Source organism: Gorilla gorilla, chromosome 16, assembly GCF_029281585.2.
Source record: "Gorilla gorilla gorilla isolate KB3781 chromosome 16, NHGRI_mGorGor1-v2.1_pri, whole genome shotgun sequence".
Taxonomy (NCBI): Eukaryota; Metazoa; Chordata; class Mammalia; order Primates; family Hominidae; genus Gorilla; species Gorilla gorilla.
Window position 1 is genome coordinate 45,777,689 of NC_073240.2, and position 24,050 is coordinate 45,801,738.

General features: G+C 38.1%; 1 protein-coding gene, 1 long non-coding RNA gene, 2 other non-coding genes and 1 pseudogene across 4 annotated transcripts; 3 read left to right on the forward strand and 2 right to left on the reverse strand.

The window, feature by feature from the left end:
* Nucleotides 1–336: 336 nt before the first annotated feature.
* Nucleotides 337–987, reverse strand: LOC134757330 (uncharacterized). The gene is made up of 2 exons (XR_010131195.1): nucleotides 840–987; nucleotides 337–742 (listed from the first exon to the last, which is right to left on the reverse strand). It is a non-coding gene; the product is annotated as an uncharacterized lncRNA (long non-coding RNA).
* TERB2 (telomere repeat binding bouquet formation protein 2) lies at nucleotides 621–23,191 on the forward strand. The gene is made up of 7 exons (XM_031002342.3): nucleotides 621–734; nucleotides 848–929; nucleotides 2,318–2,457; nucleotides 5,481–5,542; nucleotides 9,773–9,858; nucleotides 17,494–17,582; nucleotides 22,118–23,191. Exons 1-7 carry the CDS (start codon nucleotides 671–673, stop codon nucleotides 22,255–22,257), a joined length of 663 nt encoding a protein of 220 aa, XP_030858202.2. The 5' UTR covers nucleotides 621–670; the 3' UTR covers nucleotides 22,258–23,191.
* Nucleotides 6,787–6,890, forward strand: LOC115931010 (U6 spliceosomal RNA). The gene has a single exon (XR_004067585.2). It is a non-coding gene; the product is annotated as a U6 spliceosomal RNA (small nuclear RNA).
* On the reverse strand, nucleotides 10,666–14,990 carry LOC115930827 (5-azacytidine-induced protein 2-like; annotated as a pseudogene).
* On the forward strand, nucleotides 17,185–17,288 carry LOC115931006 (U6 spliceosomal RNA). Its single transcript, XR_004067581.1, has one exon. It is a non-coding gene; the product is annotated as a U6 spliceosomal RNA (small nuclear RNA).
* Nucleotides 23,192–24,050: the final 859 nt, after the last annotated feature.

Sequence of the window (24,050 nt, forward strand, 5' to 3'; positions counted from 1 at the left end):
AGATCCCACAGATATTAAAAAAGTAAAAGACTTTATGGACAACTTTATATAAAAAATGTTTTAATGTTTAAAGGAACACAACACCAGAAAAATATAACTACTTATCACAACTGATGTAAGAGGTGGGAAACTGTAAAAGGAAAACAATTTTGAGTAAAACAGAAATTTGAACACTGGTGCTATTTGACTACATTAAAGAACTATCTTTTAAGTGCGAGAATGGTGTCGCGGTTGTGTGTATGTTTTTTAAGTCCTCACTTTTCAGGGATTCAAAGTGAAACATTTATAGATGAAATGAAATGAATTTTGCTTCAAAAATAATACTTGATGCTGATGCCTGTAAACATAAAGCATGGTAACTTTATTAATATTTAGGGTTTAAAACTCCCCACCTCAAAATTTAAAACAAAATCAACCAACCAAACAAAAAACCCTCACCAACTCGAGTCGCCGCCCTCCTCTTATCAGGGGAAGGCTGAGAGGCCCCTAAGTGATCCCGAGAACCAGTCAGCTCAGTCTGGTAGTGACTGTCCCTCATCTGAGGGCCTCAGGCCTTTCCCGGCCATTCCTCTTGAGAACCAATCATCGAGCTTGGCTTTGGACCTGGAACCAATCAGGGATCTCAGCTCTGCGGCCTCCTCTCTCACATCTCCGCAGGCTTGGCGACGCCATGTTTCAAGGGCAGCGCGGTTGGTTTTGCGGCAGCGTTAGCCAGGATCTGAGGCAATTCTGGGGTAGGAAGCTGAGTGGAAGCAGCGGGTTAGGTGGTGAGGGGAGCATCCTCCTCTCTCTGATGCTTTGGGTCCAGGGTGCTTGATAGGTTCACCCTGTGCTCTTACCTCCACAGTGGCTGAAGGGGGAACGATCAGTGACCCGCGAGCCGCCGACTTCTTGTTCAGCTGTGATGCCTCGCACCCAGACACGCTGAGGTACTGAGGGCGACCTGGCAGTGCCTCTTATGTTAGGATGAGCCGGGAGTTAGGGATGGAAGTTGCAGTCCACTAATAAATATTGATGAGGCTGGGCGCGATGGCGGACACCTATAATCCCAGCTACTGGGAAGACTGAAGCAGGAGAATCGCTTGAACTCGGGAGGCGGAGGTTGCAGTGAGCCAAGATCGCACCACTGCACTCCAGCCTGGGTGACAGAGCAAGATTCCATCTCAAAAAAATAAATAAATAAATAAAATAATAAAATACAATAAAATAAAAAATAAATAAATAATATTGACGATAGGGTGAGACTGGAAACGGGCAAGTTTTCAGTCCTAGATCTGAGGGAAAGAAATAGACAACCTCCTTTCCTTTCTGCTGCAGTGTCACAGGCTTCTCCCTGGTCCTCGGGCCTCTTCCTGAATTCCAAGTGTGTGTTTCCAGCTGCCTCTTCTACACCCGCATGTAGCGCCTTGAAGGCCCCTCATACTCAATGTCTAAATCAAATCTTGTCATTTCCCCTCACACCTGCGCCAGGGCCTGTGTTCTCCAAGACTTTGAATAACAACCCTACGCCATGAATCAGTCAGTGGCCGAATACCATGAATTAGATCCCTGTAACTGTTCTTCATCCTCACTGACACTAACTTAGTAGCGCCTTAACTCCGTTTTTGCCGGGACTATCAGAGTAACTTCCTAAGCCATTACTGTGTCTCGAATCTGTTCCCTGAGATCCCCCTTCGCATGGCTGTCAGATTTCGTTTACAAACCAGACATCAGATCAGGGCCCTACCACCCTCCTTTCCCCCACTCCCGCACCCCCCCCCCCCCCCACTGATTTCCTACAGATTTAGATCGTGGCTGTGCCTGCCTTGTTTATTTCCCAGTTTTTCTCATGCCTTCTGTAGCCCAGTCAACCCGAACTGCCATTATTGTTCATGCATGCCTTTTTCTTGTAATGCTCTTCTTATCTCCACCTATAGAAAAGATGTTGCTTTCTATATGTGAAGCTTTCTCTGATTGCATGCACACTCCTCACCTCAGGATTAATTGATCCCTCTTTATAGCAACGACCATGCATAAGCCCCATAGGCTGTTAGCTCAATCTACTGTTGGTGCCCAGTGAACACGACCGTTTTAGATCAAGTTTCCTAATTCATATGATGATTAACCAACCCTGTAAAGCTGAAATGTGCCAGATATAGGCCCCCAGAAAGTAGTATCTTATGCCATATGTTTTTCCTTCCTTGCCAGTAAAGGACAGCATACATGTATGCTTCAATGTAATCGTCTCCCTACTTCCAGTTATTTATTTATTCTTTTGAAAGGTTAAATACATTCTTGTTTCTTTCATAACCTAAAATATTTCCTTTCTTTCTCTTAGAATATATCAGAGCCTTGATTACATAGAAGATAATGCTACAGTTTTTCATGCCTACTATCTCTCTGCAGTAGCTAATGCCGAAATAAAAAACTCGGTGGCTTTGGGTCATTTCATTCTTCCTCCTGCGTGCCTGCAAAAAGGTTAGCAAAGATCATTCAGCCAATCCCTGTCAGACAGCCAAATCTGGCTAATCTCTGTTAAACAGCCAAATTCAACTGTACTTATTTTACTCTCAGTCACATATTTTTGAATTTTGTATCTATTTAACATAAGTGGAAAAAGCATGGACTTTGGATCAGATTGCCTTGGGTGTATATCCTGACTTTGTTTATGTATTGTTTATTCATACATTCATTGAGCTCTTCCTGTGTGCCAGGTTTCAACCTGGGTAGGTGCTGGGGATTCAGTGGAGAATAAAACAGATGCAGATCTTGCCTTCACAGGCTATGATCTAATGCTTACTAGTTTTGTGATCATTTAGCAAGTTACTTTCTGAAGTTGTTTTGAGGATAAAATGAGATAATAGGCCGGGTGCGGTAGGGCGTGCCTGTAATCCCAGCACTTTGGGAAACTGAGGCGGGCGGATCACTTGAGCCCAGGAGTTCAAGACTAGACTGGGCAACAGGGTAACATGGTGAGACCCTGTCTCTATTTATTTTAATAATTTCAAATTATTTCTAAAAATAAGATAATGTATTAAGGTGTCTGATGTGAGCATTTAATAAATGTGTTCTTTGCTACTTTTGAATCTCTTCATTATTTTTCTAATTTTTTCTTCTGATATTTAAAGATTGGTTTTGATAATAAACCCATGTATCTGTATTTTTTAAAATACATTTGAAAGCACTTTCACATCAACTTTTTCAGCAGCCCTAGGAAATAGGATGGGGAAGTAAATAAACTGCTTCTGAGATTGGTTCTTTTAGTTTTCCCTGCTTGGAACACCCTTTCTTATACCGTTCTTCTACCCAAATCCTGCCTATTTTTTCTGGGCTAACTTTATTATTATTATTATTATTTTGAGATGGAGTCTTACTCTGTCGTCCAGGCTGGAGTGCAATGGTGTGATCTCAGCTCACTGCAACCTCCACCTCCTGGGTTCAAGCGATTCTCCTGCCTCAGCCTCCTAAGTAGCTGGGACTACAGGCGCCCACCACCACACCCGGCTAATTTTTATATTTTTAATAGACATGGGGTTTCACCAAGTTGGCCAGGCTGGTCTTGAATTCCTGACCTCAAGTGATCCACCCGCCTCAGCCCCCCAAAGTGCTGGGAATACAGGCGTGAGCCACTGCGCCTGGCCTGGGCTAACTTTAACTACCCCATGGGTAGGTTTCTTATTATTACTCAATTCTTGATATGTAGGTGGCAAGCATATCAATTCTTGATATGTAGCTTGCCTACATATCAAGATACGTGTTATCATACATATTGTAGATACGTGTTCATCTCCAGAAAGACAGATTGAAGCTGAGTACATATTCCCAGTGAGGAGAGTATTAAAAAGAAAAGAAAACAAACAACTTAAAAATTATTTCTACAAAAGAGCCATTAGAAACCCCAGAGATTTGGTTCCTTCCTTAGTCAATGTCCTGGTCAAACCTACTTATAAGTAATAACACTAAATTGTTCTAAGTAGTTACATAAATCAATTAATGACTGGATGGGGGAATTGATTTTAAAAACTACTTGTGCCAATCAGTGAATACCCACCTTCAAGGAACTTATATTGTAGAATGGCTGTGATTTAATTTATCACTCCTATTTACTTATATGATTTTAAATTATCACTCCTATTCTGTCTTTGAGTTTAGCATCTTATGTTAACATGTATTTAAATTTTCAAAAATCTGTTTTAAGTGAAAACATGCTTCTTTTAAAAAATTAAAAGTATACCTTTTTAATCTGCCTATTGTCTAGTAGAAGTGTGAGGTGCAAATGTGAGCCACATATGAATTTTACATTTTCTAGTAGCCACATTACTAAGAATAAAAATAACTGGGTGAGGTGGCATGCACCTGTAATCCCAGCTACTCTAGAGGCTGAGATGGGAGGATCCCTTGAACCCAGGAATTTCAGGCTGCAGTGCACCATGATCACCCCTGTAAATAGCCACTGCATTCCAGCCTGGGCAACATAGTGAGACCCCCTTCTCTAAAAAAATTAATTACATAATTAAGTGAGTAGAATTAATTTTAGAAATATATTTTATTTAACCTAATATATTTAAAATATTATTTCAATATATAATCTATAAAAATTGAGATACCCTACATTCTGTTTTTGATACTAAGTCTTCAAAATCCTGTATTTATTTTGTACTTACAGCACCTCTCAATTTGGATTAACCACATATTTCCAGTGCTCAGTACCTACAGGTAGCTAGTGGCTGCCATACTGGACAGCAAAAGTCTAGAGTAATATTACCTTTTTTGTCTTTTGACTACTGTGAAAACTTTTGAGATCATTGAGTTTGGATGATGACATTGTCCTTTGACATACTGACCATTGTAGAATTCCTGTACTACCATGTTTACTAGACATATTGTTAATCCATCCTTCATTTATATCTATATCTATATATGTGTATCTGTATCAATATCTATAGCTATATAGACATTAGATATGCATCTAATATATATCTAATGCATTATATAGATACATATGCATTATTATATAGAGAGATATATATCTATAAATGCAGAGGTATGTCTGTACATACATATATACATATACATCTAATGTATATCTAATGATACAGATATAGATATTGATGTATATTTAATATATATGTAGATACAAATATAGATATAAAAGAAGAGTGGATGAACGTACCTCAATGATATATATATATATACACACACACACATCTAATGTATATAGAGATACAAATATAGATATAGATATATTCTAGCAGGAAAAGTCTACAACAATGATTAGCAAAGTGTTTTAGAATCATCTGGAGAGTTTGTTAGAAATGCAAATTCCAGAGCTCCTCCTCAATGATCTGATTCAATAGGAATCTGCATTTTAACAAGTGTGTTATGTGATTTTGTTGCAAATAGACTAACACTGGCCTAGAAATTTCAGACTTTAAGCAAAATTCAGAAGATTCTTAAAAAAAAAAACCAAAACAGTATTGGATTTGTTTTTCTCACCACAGAAATAAGAAGAAAAATTGGTAGTTTTATTTGGGAACAAGACCAACATTTTCTGACAGAAAAGGTAAGAGTAAATTAAGGTACTTGATTAGCATCTAGAGCTTCAACATTTTCTGAAAGCAAGGTTATCTTTAAAATGTTTACTTGTGACATGTTAGCACCAATGAGTCAGATTAAGAGATTTATTTATTTATTTTGAGACGGAATCTCACTCTGTCTCCCAGGCTGGAGTGTAGCAACGCGATCTCGGCTCACTGCAACCTTTGCCTTCTGGGTTCAAACGATTCTCCTGCCTCAGCCTCCCAAGTAGCTGGGATTATGGGCGTGTGCCACCACGCCCGGCTAATTTTTGTATTTTTAGTAGAGATGGGGTTTCACCATGTTGGCCAGGCTGTTCTCGAACTCTGGGCCTCAAGTGATCCCCCCACCTTGACCTCCCAAAGTGCTGGGATTACAGGCGTGAGCCACTGTGCCCAGCACAGATTAAGAAATTTAAAGGGCATGCTGTTATTGAATATTACGTGGTTCGACATTGTTTTACAGTAGTACATTAGTAAAATTGAGGTTATTTTGTATAAATAAAATTATTCCCATAAGAAACTTGAAAATTTGCTTCTGTTACTAATAAGAAGAGAATAATAGGTGCATAGTATTTACCAGTTCTTTTTTTTTTTTTGGAGACAGAGTCTCCCTCTGTCGCCTAGACTGGAGTGCAGTGGTGCGATCTCGGCTCACTGCAAGCTCCGCCTCCCGGGTTCACGCCATTCTCCTGCCTCAGCCTCCAGAGTAGCCGGGACCACAGGCGCCAGCCACCACGCCTGGCTAATTTTTTTTTTTTTTTGTATTTTTAGTAGAGACAGGGTTTCACCGTGTTAGCCAGGATGGTCTCAATCTCCTGACGTCGTGATCCGCCCGCCTCGGCCTCCCAAAGTGCTGGGATTATAGGCGTGAGCCACCGCGCCCTACCATTTACCAGTTCTTTACTGCCAGTGTAGACTCTGATTGGTGAATTCCTATGATTTGCTGTTTGTTCAATGTTTTGAGTAACACCTCTCAATAAATGTGTACAAGAGTCTGTCTGAACCTATTCTGGTTCGGGGGCTGCCTGATTAACCAAAACAAGAAGAAAAAAAGTGTACAATACTGGAAAAATAGCTGTTTTGTAGCTTTTGCCATCCTGCCTCAGATTTACATATGCTTTTGACTTACTTCAAAATCTTTAAGTAATAGCCAAATTTGGGAACAACTGAGCATTAAAACTAATAATGACAATAATGGATTATAATATGTTAGGTAAAAAGAATCCATGTGCTTGCTTCGGCAGCACACATACTAAAATTGGAACAATACAGAGATTAGCATGGCCCCTGTGCAAAGATGACACGCAAATTCGTGAAGCATTCCATACGTGTATATGATACTCCAAAAGCAGACGTAAAGAAAAAAGGAAGGACAGAAGGAAGAAAGGAAAGAAGGAAGAAAATAAGGAAGGTAAGGGTGGGATAAGGAAAATTTTCTTTTACAAAAATAGCAGCTGGTAAATATAGAAAGAAAGATAAAATAGAAAAATCACCATTTTTAAAACCCTCAATTTAATAATTGATTTAGATAAGGTCATTAATGGATTCTAAACCTATGATCTCAAATTATCACCCACAGATTGATTATTAGTTACAAAGTTAAACAGTGTACCTTTACCATGGAGCAATCTGGCAGGCACCATTTAACTAACTTAGCAAACAGCATCACCAATATTGGAGCAACATTTCATTGTGTTCAGTCTGATATGATATAATAAATACACAATATCCTGTGTAGTATTCTTGTTCAAAACATTTAACCCGAATTTAATTATGAGTTAACATTCAGACAAATCCAGAATATGGACCATACCACAAGACAATTAACTGACCTGGACTCTAACATCAGTTAATGTCATAAAATACAAAAAAAGCAATAGGAGCATAGTAGATGAAGAGACATAAAAAAGAGGTATAAAAGACATTTGGAGAGCAATTGGGAAAATTTAACAATGAACTGTATAATGGGTGATACTGTATTACATTTTATTTTCTTAAGTGTGATAGTGGTGTTGTAAAGATAAAACAATGTATATTTTTAGAAAACACATGCCAGGTATTAGAGAGTGGAAATGTCACATCTGCAAATGTTTTCAAGTGGTTCCACAAAAATAAAAAGAGAGAGGAGGCACTCAAGGTGTCGGAAATGTTAACACTTTGTGAATCTAGGTGAAAGGTGTGTGGTATTTATTTTACTATTCTTTTTTTTTTGAGATGGAGCCTCGTTCTGTCGCCAGGGTGGAGTGAAGTGGCGGGATCTCAGCTTACTGCGACCTCCACCTCCTGGGTTGAAGCGATTCTCCTGCCTCAGCCTCCCGAGTAGCTGGGATTACAGGCACCCGCCACCACACCCAGCTACTTTTTGTATTTTTAGTAGAGACGGGGTTTCACCATGTTGGCCAGGATGGTCTCAATCTCCTGACCTCGTGATCCTCCCGCCTTGGCCTCCCAAAGTGCTGGGATTACAGGCGTGAGCCACTGCGCCTGGCCTGTTGTACTATTCTTTTAACTTTTTGGTAAGTTTGAAATTTTTCACAATAAAGAGTTAGGGAGAAAATCTTTCATTTTTATTTTTTATTTTTTAAAACTTCAAACCCACAGCCATATCATATAGAAAACCTTTACATTATGTCCAAAATCAGGCTATCAACTTACATATTTTAGATTTCTGTCATTAATTTTTTTTTCTTCCCAAGGCATCATCATCTGAAAATAATAGTTCTTTCAGTTTTTTTGTCTAGGAGGTAATAATATGTTGTACTAAGGACTGAAATATCTAATCCTTGACTTTTCACAGTGTTTCCAGGAACGTGAGCAGTAATGCAATGGTTATTATTTGGTGGTAATTATTGACTCTAGCAGAACTTTAGAGTTTAAAGATGATTAATTTCATCATTTAGCTTTATATATGAGAAAACTAAGGTAAAGAAAATATAATGACCCATTTTAGTACACATTGGCAAAGTGGAGCCAAATTTTCTCAGCTCTAACCCAATCCAATGTTTTTTCTACTAAAAAATTACTAAAACATGCTTGTATGGACGTTGACTCTAGAAGTTATATTATTACATGATAAAAGAGTTTGTCAATTCTTTCAAAATATTGGTTGATATGAGTATTAGCCAATTATAATAATGTAACCATAGCATATATACGTGGAAGGTATTCATTGAATGGCAATAACTAGGGTAAATCTGGGGAGCATTACTATTGTTTGGAGTGGATTTAAGTTTTTATTTAAATATAGAAACTTCTTAATGGTGGCTGGGCGCAGTGGGTCGCGCCTGTAATCCTGGCACTTTGGGAGGCTGAGGCGGGCCGATTGCCTGAGCTTGGGAGTTCGAAACCAGCCTGGGCAACATGGCAAAACCCCATCTCTACTAAAAATACAAAAAATTAGCCAGATGTGGTGGCTGGCGCCTGTAATCTCAACTACTCGAGAGGCTGAGGCAGGAGAATTGCTTGAACTTGGGAGGCGGAGGTTGCAGTGAGCCAAGATTGTGCCACTGTACTCCAGCCTGGCTGACAGAGCAAGACTCTGTCTCAAAAAAAAAAAAAAAAAAGAAAAGAAAAGGAAAAAAAAAGAAACTTCTTATTGGTATATAAAATAAATAGATTATATGATAGGTACCAGTATCTAAGTTGCTTTCACAGAATATTTAGAAAAAGCTTAACATACGTTTAGTTATTTTATATCTTTACGTATATATCTTTACATACATAGTGAAGCAAATACTTCACTGTCCTTTTGAAGGAGAAATATAATTTGTTCAGCTTACTTTATATTTTTGATTTGTAGCTCACAGGAATCCTTAAGTCAAGGATTTTAAGAAAGTTTAAATCAGTAGCAAGATTTTTTGTTTCCTTATTTTTGTGACTAAAAAGTAATATAACCACATTAGAGGAAATTTCAATAATTGAAAGGAGAATAAAATCAGTTAAAGTTTTACTTATCTGACATAACCACAGCTGGTATATTTAAAATTCTGGTCTTCTTTATGTGTCTCCAAAAATATATAGTATAATTATATGTGTGTGTGGAAAAATTTTGTAAATTTTCTCCACTCAGCTAGATTGAGTGGACTTAAATGTGTAAATATTTTTATGGCTTTTGAGATATATATTTCCAGTTTATTTTTCCTTTTTAAAAACATTACTGATTGGATCACTGGTATGACGATTTTTTAAAATGTGATTTATTTTTCTATCCACAGCATGATGAAGTAACACCAAATGAAATAAAGACCCTTAGGGAAAACAGTGAACTAGCAACGGAGCACAAAAAAGAATTATCTGAAAGGTACTGAATTCATAAACTTCATTAATATTCAATTCAATGTAGAAATCTGTGAGCACTGATTGTGTGCTTATCTCATTTAATTTTCAGTTTTCCTATGAGATAGATAGCATTATAATCATTCCTATTATACAAAAAAAGAGATCTATGATTAGAAAGATAAGCAATTTCCCCAAAGTCATACAAATTTTATTAAGTACAGGAGAAGCAGGATTTGCACTGAGTCAGAGCCCATTATTTAAATGGTAGTCATTAAATACTATACCAGGTATTTACTATGTAGAATACTACACTATCTCATAGTATAGCACACTATACTGTCTCTGCAGAAAGGAGACAAGGATTTTATGTATGTTATGATAGCAGTTAATAAATCATTTAAAAATTATACGTATCTGTGTGTGAAAACCCCATCATCATTCTTATGAACTACAAAAGAATCTTAAAATATATTTTTTACTTGGAAGGAAATACACTACATATTAGCAGTAATTTTATTAGGATGAAAAGTGGTGAGTGATTTCCCCTCTTCTTTCCAAATTGCTTGTAATATATTACGTTGGTTTAAGAAATTAAATTTGGGCATTGTGGCGCATGCTTGTAATCTCAGCACTTAGGGAGGCTGAAGCCGGATGACTGCTTGAGCCCAGGAATTTGAGACCAGTCTGGGCAGCATAGGGATACCCCATCTCTATAAAAAATTTAAAATACTAGCTGGGCATAGTGGCACATACCTGTAGTCCCAGCTATTTGGAGGCTGAGGTGGGAGGATCACTTGAGCCCAGGAGGTTGAGACCGCAGTGAGCCGTGATCACGCCACTGCACTCTAGCCTGGGTGACAGAACAATACTCTGTCTCAAAGAAAAACAAGAAATTAACTTAAAAAGACAAACAAACATGGCCTTGCCATTGTATTAGGACCAGTTTATGAGAGGCCTTCTCATTGCAGGTCCTAGTTATACATGATCTAGTCCTAGTTCCATATTTTCCAATTCAGTTGGTTTTCAAATATTCATAGGGAACATTGGTTCTTCAGAAGTCTATTTTATCCCTCCAAACCTGTGGCCGGAGTCAACCTAAAAGTGGAGGCAGGAGAATCCCCACAACGGAGTGCCCCAAACTGTCCCAAGTTGGGGTCAGTTGGGATTCTAAAGAAAGAACCACTAGCTAGAGTAATCAGTCTAAAGCATTTATTGAGGGAACTTGAAGAGTATTGCACCAATCCTTGCAATGGACAAGATATAAGGGGTGTTCTACCTAGGTATATCCACAGTGAGGGGGTCTGGGTATGGAGTTTATATGAGGGTTTAAGGAATCTGGCTCAGGGCTGAGGCCAGTTTCTTTCAGTGTTTTGAGCAGCAACCTAGATACCTTTATCAGTGCCTGGAAATGTTTAAGGTCCTGGTTTGAGTTCAAGCCTGATGGGAAAACCCTGCACTGGGCTGTCTCACAGAGCAGTCAAAGCCCTCTGTGATTTTTGGTCAGAACACAGAAAGAAAGCCAGGAGTGGAATCGGGGGAGGGGAGGATGGGACTGGGGTACCCTACAGTCTGGTATTTAGCTGCTGTAATATAAATGATCAAATAGTAGTTATCTTTCTTCAAAATAAAAAGTAATGATGTAATTTATATAATTGTTTCAAGTTTTTCTCCCATAAGGGCTAATTTCCTTAATATACAAAGAGGTATTAGAAATCTGGGAAAAATATGTCCAATCCAAAAACAACAGAAATGGACAAAGGATATGAATAAACCCTAGGTAGGTGTCTACTTAGAGCCTTTTCTCTGTGGAAACACCAGAGGGTGCAGTGTGAACATAGATAAAATATACCCTCAATTTACCTGCTGAAGCATTTGTTAGCATAGTACTAGGGACATTGATTTTTTTTACATCATACAAACTTGATGTATGAAAAATCAGGCAGTACAGAATTAGTATAAAATCCTAATTTCTCCCAAATCCTCTCCCAGTAATAACCTTTCCTGTAATAACTTTTTTTTTGTTTTTAATTGAGACAGAATCTTACTCTGTTGCCCGGGCTGGAGTGCAGTGGCGTGATCTCGGCTCACTGCAACCTCTGCCTCCTGGGTTCAAGCAATTCTTATGCCTTGGCCTCCCAAGCAGCTGGAACTACAGGCACATGCCACCCCACCACACCAGCTAATTGTCTGTATTTTTAGTAGAGACGGGGTTTGGCCATGTTGCCCAGGCTGGTCTCAAATTCCTGGCCTCAAGTGATCCACCTGCTTCAGCCTCCCAAAGTTCTGGGATTGCAGGCATAAACCACCCGTGCCTGGCCGAAAAATCTTATTTGATATTATGATGTGTAATGGCAGCATATGGTATTTCATTTTGTTTAACTTTTTTTTTTTTTTTTTTTTTTTTTGAGACAAAAGCTCACTCTGACCCCCAGGGGTGGAGTGCAGTGGCATGATTTCAGTTCACTGCAGCCTCAACCTCCCAGGCTGAAGTGAGAGATCCTCCCTCCTCAGCCACCCAGAATGCCGCTAGGATTACAGGCATGAGCCACCACACCTGGCCTAGAATTTGTTACTTTTATGACACTTCCATGAACATCTTTTTAAAAATAAATCTTGCTCTACTTTTTTGATAGTTTTCTTCATGTAAATTATCGGATGTGGAAATTATGGTATAAAGAGGAGGTTTTTTTCTTTCTTAAACACCTTATTTATTTACTTAATTTGTGTGTGTGAGAGAGAGAGAGAGACAGGATCTTGCTGTGTCACCCAAGCTGCAGTGAGGTAGCATGATCATAGCTCACTGCAACCTGGAACTCCCAGGAGTTCAGGCAATCCTCCCACCTCAGCCTCCTGAGTAGCTAGGACCGCAGATGTGTGCCACCACGCCTGGCTAATTAAAAAAATTAATTAGACAGGGTCTCGCTCTGTCACCCAGGCTGGAGTACAGTGGCACAAACTTGGCTCACTATATCCTCTGCAACCTCCACCTCCTGGGTTCAAGCGACTTTCGTGCCTCAGCCTCCTGAGTAGCTCGGACTACAGCTGTGTACCACCACGTCTAGCCAATTTTTTTTGGTATTTTTAATAGAAACTTGTTTTTGCCATGTTGGCCAGGCTGGTCTCAAACTCCTGGCCTCAAGCAATCCACCCTCCTAGGCCTCCCAAAGTGCTGGGATTATAGGTGTGCACCAACTCGCCCAGCCTAATTAAATTTTTTTTTTTGTCAAGATGGCATCTCACTATGTTGCTGAGGCTGGTCTTGAACTTCTGGGCCCAAGGTATTTATTAATTAGTATAGTAGCAGGCCAGGCACGGTGGCTCACACCTGTAATCCCAGCACTTTGGAAGGCTGAGCCATGAGGATAGCTTGAGGCCAGGAGTTCAAGACCAGTCTGAGCAACATAGAGAGAGCCAGTCACTACAAAAGATAAAAAAAAAAAATTAACTGGGTGTAGTGGTGTACTCCTGTAGTCCTAGCTACTTGGGAGGCTGGGGCAGGAGGATTGCTTAAGCCCAGGAGTTGAGGTTTGCAGTGAGCTATCTATGGTCATTCCACTGTGCTTCAACCAAGGTGAAAGAGTGAGGCCATGTATCAAAAAAAAAAAAAAAAATTAGTAGCATATATCTGTTTCTTAGAATATGGAGCTGGAGGGTATTCTTTCATACTGGAAATAAACTACATAATATCATACAGTATGTTCAAATGCATATACTATAGAACTCTACAAAATTTTAATCAAAATCTACGTTTAGTTTGTTAAGTAATTTCTTGAGAGAACCACTGAGAGACAGTGTCCTTGTGATCAAACGATGAGTCTCTTCAGAGTTAAGTCTTATAAAGGAAATTTTTATTATGTTGATCCAAGTAATGCAGTAGTGGCACATTGGTTAGAAGGCAAAATTTTACTTTAATTTCCCTAAATGCTGTCTCACTTGAGTCAGGAGGGATTGGGAATACTCAAAATGATCTTCCAGAGAATTTCTGCCATAAGAGTGTGTGCCCTCATTAGGAATGGCTCTCTCATTATCTTTCCATGATTGGAGGACTACTTTCTCTGATAAAAACTTTATATCTCCTGGTAAAGGGGAAGATGTAGTATAAAAAAGAACTTTGCCATTTGGTGAGAGAAGGGGATGTCTTGTGTATGTTGCAGTAAAATTCATCATGTGCAGTTTTGTGCTGTCTTTCCAAGGGTCTTCAATGCATCCTACTGAGGTGCAGGCTTTCTTGATTGCAGTTGGGGTTTCCAGTTTTCTTAATAGTTCAGCTAGCACTTGAGTCACCAGATATAAATTAGACATTTATCTCTTCAATTGTCAGTATACATTCTGTGTATTATCACTTGAAGTTCTTACTCTTCAGAGATCTCTGCTCTTCAAGATTGTCTTCCTGATACAGATAGGTTTCTCTGGTTTTTGAGTATTTCTATTTTGAGATCATTACCTTCTTTCCTCATCAACTCTTGTTTCAAACTGTGGATCTTCAGGTCACAGCTTAACTTTTCCACCTCCCAGTTTGATGAAGGTGGATTGAAATTCCTCATCACAAGCTGAGTTTCCACCTCTGTCCTTAGCTAGAGTTCTACTTCTTTAGATTGCATCTGTTTATTCAATACTTTTAAAGATTCAGAGTTGTGTTTACTCATTTTATCCAATTTGCTCTTTAAATCATCTCTCAATGCAAATCTTTCAATATACATAATAGGCCTTATTTACTTGTTGGTATTCCACAAAACTTGTTTCTTCATCTAATTGAGCTCCTATAAGCTTTTCTTCCAAAAATCTAATTCTTTTCTTTAACATAAGATTTCTCTTTCTCTGAATCCTTAAGTCCTTTTTTGATGTCTTCATATGGGCAAATTGGAAAGCAACAGAAGCATCTCCTCAATATGTTGAAACTGGAGTTGCTGGGGTTTTCTCATAATTTAGCATACAGGTATCACTTTTTATCAGTGCATCCAAGAGAGCCTGAAACCAGGCTACTTAGGGCCGCCATGGAGTTTCCATTCCCTAATGTTTAGAAACAGCCAAAAACAGATCGGGTTGCCAGGGATCACCACGAGTTCAGATTTCCCTGAAGATACCTCCACTTAACCAGCGAAAGCAGCCACTCTGAGTTATTGAAATGAGGATATTGGTCTTATATCTACCCATTTGGAATTCCTTAAGATTCTAAGGATATTTTAATTGATTCTAAGGATATTTTAATCTATTCTCTCTTGGCTCTTCAGGGTGCATAGTCATATCATTTGTTAATAATGAAAGTATTCCAGCTGGGTGCGGTGGCTCACGCCTGTAATCCCAGCACTTTGGGAGGCCCAGGCAGGCGGATCACGAGGTCAGGAGATCAAGACCATCCTGGCAAACACAGTTAAACCCCGCGTCTACTAAAAATAGATAAAATTAGCCAGGTGTGGTGGCGGGCGCCTGTAGTCCCAGCTACTTGGGAGGCTGAGGCAGGAAAATGGCCTGAACCTGGGAGGCCTGAGCTTGCAGTAAGCCGAGACCGTGCCACTGCACTCCAGCCTGGGTGACAGAGCAAGACTCTGTCCTCCGAAAAAAAAAATAGTAAAATAAAATAATGAAAGTATTCCTTCTTTCACAATATCTCTTCCTTTTCATCCCCCCCCTCCCCCGCCTTTTTCCCTTTATCTCTTATTGTTTGGCCAGAATTAAATAGTGGGTGGTCCCTGACTTTTCTGGGAACACAATTTTGCTTTATTTGTAGGACCTCATCCTGATGAGTAGAGTTTCTTTTGGGAGAGTTTAAATGAAATAGAAGCTTTTTTTTTTTTTTTTTGAGACAGAGTTTCGCTCTTGTTGCCCAGGCTGGAGTGCAATGGCGCGATCTCGGCTCACTGCAACCTCCACCTCCGAGGTTCAAGTGATTCTCCTGCTTCAGCCTCCTGAGTAGCTGGGATTACAGGCATGTGCCACCACGCCTGGCTAATTTTTTGTATTTTTATTAGAGACAGGGTTTCACCATGTTGGCCAGGCCAGTTGTGAACTCCTGACCTCAGGTGATCCACCCACCTCGGCCTCCCGAAGTGCTGGGATTACAGGCGTGAGCTACTGCACCAGGCCTTTAAAATGGAAAATAAAGCCTTTGCTATTACTCAGAGTACTTCTAGATTTTTAGGAAAATAATAAATTTAAGGATGACTCCAATTTTTAATTATTGAGGTTTTTATTTTTATACAATTATATTGTTAGTTATATGTGGTCTAAGTATAGTAAACATTGTCATTTTTGAATAGTGACTGTTCAAAACGACATGAATGAAAATAGGATCTTTTAGTTGAGATCCTTTTAGCTTTTTTTTTTTTTTGAGACAGAGTCTGGCTCTGTCACCTAGGCTGGAGTTCAGTAGCGCCATCTCAGTTCACTGCAACCTCCACCTCCAGGTTCAAGCAATTCTCTTGCCTCAGCCTCCCGAATAGCTGGGATTACAGCTGCCCGCCACCACACCTGGCTAATTTTTGTATTTTTAGTAGAGACAGTGTTTCACCATGTTGGCCAGGGTGGTCTCAAACTCCTGACCTTAAGTGATCCGCCCACCTCTGTCTCCCAAAATGCTGGGATTATAGGCGTGAACCACTGTTCCTGGCCACCTTTTAGCTTTTAAAAATAAGAATATAATTTTTTTTAGATTTTATAATTGTATAATTAGAATATCAATTGTTTTTTTTTTGAGGTGGAGTCTCGCTCTGTTGCCCAAGCTGGAGTGCAGTGGTACGATCTTGGCTCACTGCAACCTCTGCCTCCTGGGTTCAAGCAATTCTCCTGCCTCAACCTTCCGAGTAGCTGGGATTACAGGTGTGTGCCACCACACCCAGCTGATTTGTATTTTTAGTAGAGATGAGCTTTCACCATGTTGGCCAGGCTGGTCTCGAACTCCTGACCTCAGGTGATCCACCTGCCTCGGCCTCCCAAAGTGCTGGATTTACAGGTGTGAGCCACTGCGCCTCGCCTAGACATCAGTTTTTATTTGTTATAGTAAACTATGGAAATACTAGTTAATAGAGGCCCAATTATTTGAATACTAACAAAAATGTTGTGATCATTTAAAATAGAATCTACTAAGCTTTTCTTTTGGCAGATTTAATATTGTATATGTATATGTGTATTTTGTCTAAATATATAGTATTGTATTATTGTACTTTCAGGGATATTGAGAAAAAGACCCAGGACTTTATAGACTCAAATACTTGTTTTGTGAAGTGGCTAAGAACACTAGAATATCTATGTGGGTCTTTATATTACTTAAAAGCACAAAAGAAGTTCATAATTAACATTTTCACCCATTAAGACTGAAGTCTGATCAAAGAGCAATTAAATTACTATATATGTGCTCACTTTGACAGCACATATACCAAAACTGGAACTATTCAGAGGTTAGCATGGCCCCTGCGCAAGGATGACATGCAAATTTGTGAAGCATTCTATATATTTTTAAAAAATCACTATATATATTGCCTGGAATAAGTTCTCACTTGTAAAACAAATCCAAATATATACATATGTGGTGTAATATACTATAGTAAATGTAAATATGTATTATAAATATTTATTTATAAATATACTTTAATATAAATGTAATACATATAGACATATATATACTATGTATGTGTGACTTTCTGTATGCTTTATTTTACAGCCCAGAAAAGCATCTTATAAGAACTCCAGTTGTAGAAAAGCAGATGTACTTCCCTCTACAGAATTACCCAGTTAACAACATGGTAACAGGTAGTTTAAAATAAAATTTAGAGTAAACTCAGGTAGGAAAGAAACAAGGGAATATTGTGTTGAATAAAGCTGTTGTACTTCAGATACCTAGAGAGTAGAGCCTTCTCTAGTAAGCCTGGTAATGGAGGACACATCACTTAAATATTGAATAAATTACCTGCAGAATTGACCCAGGAATATGCTTTTAAATTTTCTGTGCTAAAACAATGGTATCAAGGTAGGGTGACCACATGTCCCTATTTACATGAGACAGTCCCAGTTTATGCTGTTGTTTTGGCATTAGTTTTTAATTCTCAAGTGTCCCAGTTTGGAAGATAAATTATATGAACAGCTCCAATCAGAGTTTCTTTTGAGAATCTGATGAAACACAGGCCCCTTTCCTTAGCATACACACATAGAAACATAACACACACACTGCCATTCCATTCAATATCAAATATATAAATATTTTAAAAACCAAACAAAAACATAACACACAAAATTTACATATAATTGTAAAAGGCTCACAGATGCCCAGAAGCCTATACATGGATTACCCAGATGTCCATGGACTCCTTATTTGGGTTTCCTATCCTAGTGCTGTACATAAAGAGAAGACAACTAACCATGGCTGACATTGAGAGGGTAGAACCAAGGGAACCAACTGAAAAGTGGCCATTGGGATTTCAATTGTGTTGAGTGAGATGGATATTTAGATACTTTGATCTGAGTAGTATTCAGTGGAGTCATTGATAACAATTTTAAAAATAGAGATTTTTTTAAAAATTGCTTTTAAAAGAGCAATTTTTAAAGTATGGGTTTTTGAAAGCTTATTTAAAAAATAATTTGTGTATTTATCATTTTCTCTTTATTTAGCAATGTTAAAACTACCTCTTGCAGCTAGTCCACAGTTTCCTAGATCCTAGATGTCTTGCCATATTACTATCCCTGTTCATTTGGACTTACCAAACACTTATTAATATACTTAAGAGAGCAGTGATAAATATCAAAATCAGCCATACATAAGGACATATACCTACATTTGGACATGTAATAGTGCTGCTTTTTGTATTATTGCTGGATAAAGAAACAGTCTGATTGTTCAAAAAGACATAACAGTGTAACACAAAAACAAATTTTAAAAAACTATTAAAAAATTAGTCAGAATTTTAAAAGTATAATTTCAACCTGTGGTAATACTCTGTTGTGAATTTTATTGGTAGAACTAAAGTAAAAATTTTTAATCTTTTTATTTGCTCAATTGAATAAATTTCCTTTTTTGTATTTCTGCATTAAATAATAGCAATTTCTTGGAAGAAATCTTCATTTTTAGAGATAATGTATTTGTTTTTAATTTTGATGTGAAATGACAAGTACTTCTCTTTTTTTATCATGCCCATCTGCTTGCACAGGAAGGAATAAATTCTTGTTGGAAGAAATCAGCTTGTGTTAATTAAACATTTAGTGACTAAGAGTTCTAATTTAGGCTGTGGTATCAATTTTTGTGACTAAAACTTCACTATCTCTTCTTTGGAATGGGTTGGGTTCAACACATTGACTATTAAATTTCTGAAAATAGAATTAATTGTGGTCTTTAGTTATAGAAAATACAAGTTGGGGCAATAGCCTAGAACAGAGTTTCTCAGTTTTGGCGCTAGTGGCATTTTAGGCCAGATAATTCTTTGTTTGGGCGAGGGTAGGTGAGTGTCAGTCCTGTGCATTATAGTATATTTACCTTGGCCTCTGCCCACTAGATACCAATAGCATCACCCATCTCTCCCCCCGAGTTGTGACAACCAAAAATGTCCCTAGACATTGCCAAATATCCCCTAAATCATCAAAAGAGTTTTTGTTTTGTTTTCAGCTTATGACTGGAATTAAATTTTCTCAGACTAATATCACTTATTATCACCCATGATAAGAAGTTCTGATTGACATTTACATATGTGATTAATAAGAGTAAGAAAGCAATTACTAATAATTGTAAATACTTCGCTGGCAACAATTTTCAAATCAAAAGGTTCTGATAATTAAAAGTTTGGAAATCTATAGTAGATGCTGTATTAGTTATTTATTGATGTAAATCAAAGTGCTCCGAAACTTAGCAGCTTAAAACAATGAACATTTATTTATTTATTTATTATAGAGATGAGGTCTCACTGTGTTGCCCAGGCTGGTCTCGAACTCCTGGGCTCAAGCAATCCTCCTGCCTTGGCCTCCCAAAGTGCTGGGATTCCAGGTACGAGCCACCGCACCTGACCCAGTGAACATTTATTATTTCAGTTTCTAAGGTCAGAAATCCAGGAGTATCCTAGCTGGATGCTTCTGTCTCACAGCTTTTTGTAAGGTTGCAGTCAAGTTGTCAGCTGGAGTGCAGTCATTCCAAGGCACAACTGGGACTGGAAAATCCACTTCAAACCTCATTCAAGTGGTTATTGGCAGGTGTTGGGTCCTTGCTGGATTTTGGCCAAAGGCTTCAACTCTTCACCAAATGGGCCTCTCCATAAGGACCATCCACAGCATGGTAGGTAGTTTGCTTCCCTCAGAGTGAAAAATCCAAGAATAAGAAAGAGCATGCCCAAGAAAAAAAGCCATAGTCTTTTTTACATCCGACTCTCAGAAGTGACATTGCATCACTTCTGTCATATGCCATTGGTTATACAGATCAAACCAAGTACAAAATCGTAGTGGACTGTGAATATCAGGAGGTGGGGATCAGTTGGGGCCACTGGGTGGCTGGCTATCACAGATGCATGTGGGATTGTCCACCAGGAGTGCCTTTCTTAGGAATTCCCTTCTCCCTCCCAATTTATCTGGATAACACAGGAACAGACATTTTTTTAAACATGAGCTTGCTCCCCACCCTCAACATTTGCTTTGAGAGTGAATGCCTGATTTGAACCGGGCTAATTGCAGATCTTCTTCTGGATTTTTAGATGTGGAACATAGCAAATCAAGTCATTCTCATTTAGGTGATCAAAACTCTAAGATGTAAAACTTAGGAGCTGTCATTGGCCGTATTTTCTACCATGAAAAGAAAGCCAACTTGCCTCCAAAAAGGAAAATGAGGCTAATACATAGAGAAAAACTTGAGACCAAGGCTGCAGTGAGGTGTGATAGTGCCACTGCACTCCAGCATGGGCAACAAAATAAGACCCTGTCAAAACACACACACACACACACCCCAGAAAAAAAAAACCCTAAAAACTTCAGACTGGTGAGAGCGATCATAGCTGGTTCTAATTAACTCTGAGTCCCAGCAATATGCCTGCCTTCCTCACAGCTCGCATGATATGGCAATGTCCTTCCAGTAAACTCCCCTTTTGTTTAAGTTAGTTTAAATTAGGTTTCTCTCCATTTCATCCTAAAGTCCTTAACTATTCAAAAATGCTACAATAATCTATTTCTGATGCCATAAATGTCCTATCCTTCTTATACTTACAGGAATGTTTTTTACTAATGTAGTAATTTTTAAATTCCTATCCTCACACATCTTCAGAGGTTTCACATAGTGTATATGTGCAATTAACTAAACACTAATAGTGATATTTTTCTGCACTGGTTTATTTTACACAGATACATAGCCATTAGGCAAAGATTATGAACTCATAGAGTATAGTAGTAGTGCTTCAAGAGCTCCTAAAGTAAATGATCATGATTAAAATATCTTTAAAGATACTAGTCAATTTTATGTGCTTGGATTGATAGTTAATTTATTAACTCTGAATTTATTATTTTTATTAAAAATGATTAAACAATATGCATGGATATCCTGTTGATCTTGATGGTATGGTGTTCTAAATTCAGTCATCCTTGAGCTCTACCAGAATTTTTTTCACACAATATTTATTTTTAAATTAGATTTCAATTTTAGTAAAAGCCACAAACACTTGTATTACACATAAAATGTAATCATTTAAATAGTAAGCAATTGATATCAAGTTAATATTGCTTAGTCACAGAGTCCTTAAGCTGTCTCCATTCTAGGCAGTGTTTTTTTTATATGACTCATATCTGTTTTGGATAACTAACTGACATCAAAATTACTCTCACCCACTATCTTTGTTGACTGAGCACTAACATCGATTTTTCATTAATTTTTTTTGTTAAAAGAATCCTATTCCAGTGTTAGCAGTGCAGGAAAATGTTGCCTGCTGGAACAGGGAAGATGAACTGTTTATACTGTTAGTAGCTAGTTGGATGGATAGTTCTAAGTGATTACAGTCTAAGCTAGAAACACTTCCCAGTTATTTTGATCTAGGTTCTTTTATGACCTAGCCCCAACCTAGACATCACAATCTCAATAGTCAAAGCGGCTTTAATCCACCTTTTAATCTTTTAAAAGGTGGCAGAAAGTTGTGGGAGGGGAAGAGGAGGTGTTCCCGGATAATTATAAGGTTTCATGGAGAATCTTCTCACTGGTATTATTTCTTCTTTTTACTTATTTTCTAAAAACATTCTTTAGAAGTCTTAACTCTAATAAATCAAAGACACTGAAAAGCAAATAGTATGAGCGGGTTTGAAGTATATATCTTTTTTTAAATTTTATTTTGTAGGTTATATATCAATTGATGCCATGAAGAAATTCCTTGGGGAGCTACATGACTTCATTCCTGGAACCTCAGGATATTTGGCATATCATGTTCAAAATGAAATTAATATGTCTGCTATAAAAAACAAATTGAAGAGGAAATAGTAAATTAAATTGTAAATATCTTGGCATTTTCTATAAAATATTATACAGATGTGCATAGCATAAAATGCTTCCTTTTGGTACTGGGGGATAGTGAAATGGGAAATAATTTTTCTGTTTCTCAAAGTATATCTTTAGGAAATACAGAATCATTTTGGTTCTGTGTTTTGACATTTTTTCCCCTAGCTTTTAACAATATGTTCAAATATTCTCAATGCACAGCTGTTAATGAGTAATTGCCGTTAAAATATATTTCATAAGAAGTCTCAATCTCAAACTCTCCATCTCTCAATCCTCCTCCTCCTCCTCTTTCTCTCTTTCTCTTTCTTGCTTTCTCTTTTCTCTCTCTCTTTCTCTCCTCCCCTTCTCTCTCTCTTTCTGTCTTTCAAGTGTTCTTTTGGCTTTAACATTCTATTAATTATATTTTTTCCAGATTTAATACTGTGAATGCTAAGTTTTATTAATCTGGTCATCTTATTTTGATTTTAAAAATTAGGATGCTAGTTGAATTCTGAATTACTCTTTCTGGTTTGAAACATGGAGAAAAACATTTTAATAATTCATATTTCATGTTGGATGGTTTCTGATAATAAATATCTCAAAAGTGACTTAACATAAACAGACTATGAGTGTTATGTCTTGTTAGATGAACCTGCAAGTCACCTTAGAATCACAGTTCTAGAAAGGAACTTAAAGAACGAGTCCAGTTCACTTACTGTTTTTAATGAGGAAATAAGGACCTTGAGAAAATGTCTTACTTAGGGGGACTAACTGAGGGCCAAAACAGAATTGGAACACAACCCTCTTGATTTTCTAGGCAAGTGCTTCCCCACTCTCCCAAATAGCATATGCTGTAGCTTCTGTGCCAGGTACAATACAACTGCAGATCCGCAAAGCAGACCCAGAAACAAGCCAACATGCTTGTCTTTTAAATAAGCTGAAATAGTGAGGGAGAAGAAAAGGAAAAATCAGTTAGGCAGACCACTAAGGCTAGTCCTCTGAGAAACAGCCTGAAAAAATCACAGCTACAGGCATAAATAGAGCAGCCCGGGGAAAAACCCAACTGCAGCTGCACTGATAAGAAGGCAAGGCCCAGCATAGAGCCTTTGTTCTTTGTGTGATTAGCAGGCTCTCAGGAAAAATATTCCTCCCCTTTTCAGGCATTTACATGGTGGGCTCCGTGGGAACTTGCACAGGGAGGTGAGGGGCTTGCCTAAAACAGACCCACAGTTACACAAACAAGAGAAGCTGCACTTTGTGCTTACCCAAGACATACACAGATAAGGAGAGTTACATACACAGCTTCATAGATAAGGGAAGTTACACAAACAGCTACAGAGTTGAGGGGAGTTTCTCATAAAAGCTTTTGGATTCAACTGTAAAAACAACAGCCCACTCGGGTCCCTTCTCCACTGTGGAGAGCTTTCTTTCTTTTGCTTATAAAAGTTTTGCTCCAACCTCACCCTTGTGTCCAGGCTCCTTAATTTTCTTGGTTGTGAAACAATGAGCTAAGATAACACCTCAGATTACAAGACCATTGTCCCTAGACAGTTTCATTAGTATTGAGTTGTAGTGATTTCAAGAAGGCAGTTTGTTATCTTTATTCATATGGCCATGTTATATAGAGTCTGATTGGTTTATTACATTTTTGTGACTTATAAATGACAGTGTTATTTGTGAAGCTATCATCTTAGAACTGTACTTCTTCCAAGCAAGTGAATACCAGCTGTAGAATTATCTAAAGAAAATGCACACTTTTTTTTAGTGCTTGGACCATTTGGGTATATGTGGGCCCT

What these genes read in the sequence shown, in the direction of transcription:
- TERB2 (XM_031002342.3), top strand. Translation starts at nt 671, where the DNA reads ATGTTTCAAGGGCAGCGCGGTTGGTTTTGCGGCAGCGTTAGCCAGGAT. An exon ending in GGATCTGAGGCAATTCTGGG is followed by an intron (nt 735 to 847) that starts GTAGGAAGCTGA and finishes TTACCTCCACAG; the next exon opens with TGGCTGAAGGGGGAACGATC. An exon ending in AACATTTTCTGACAGAAAAG is followed by an intron (nt 5,543 to 9,772) that starts GTAAGAGTAAAT and finishes TTCTATCCACAG; the next exon opens with CATGATGAAGTAACACCAAA.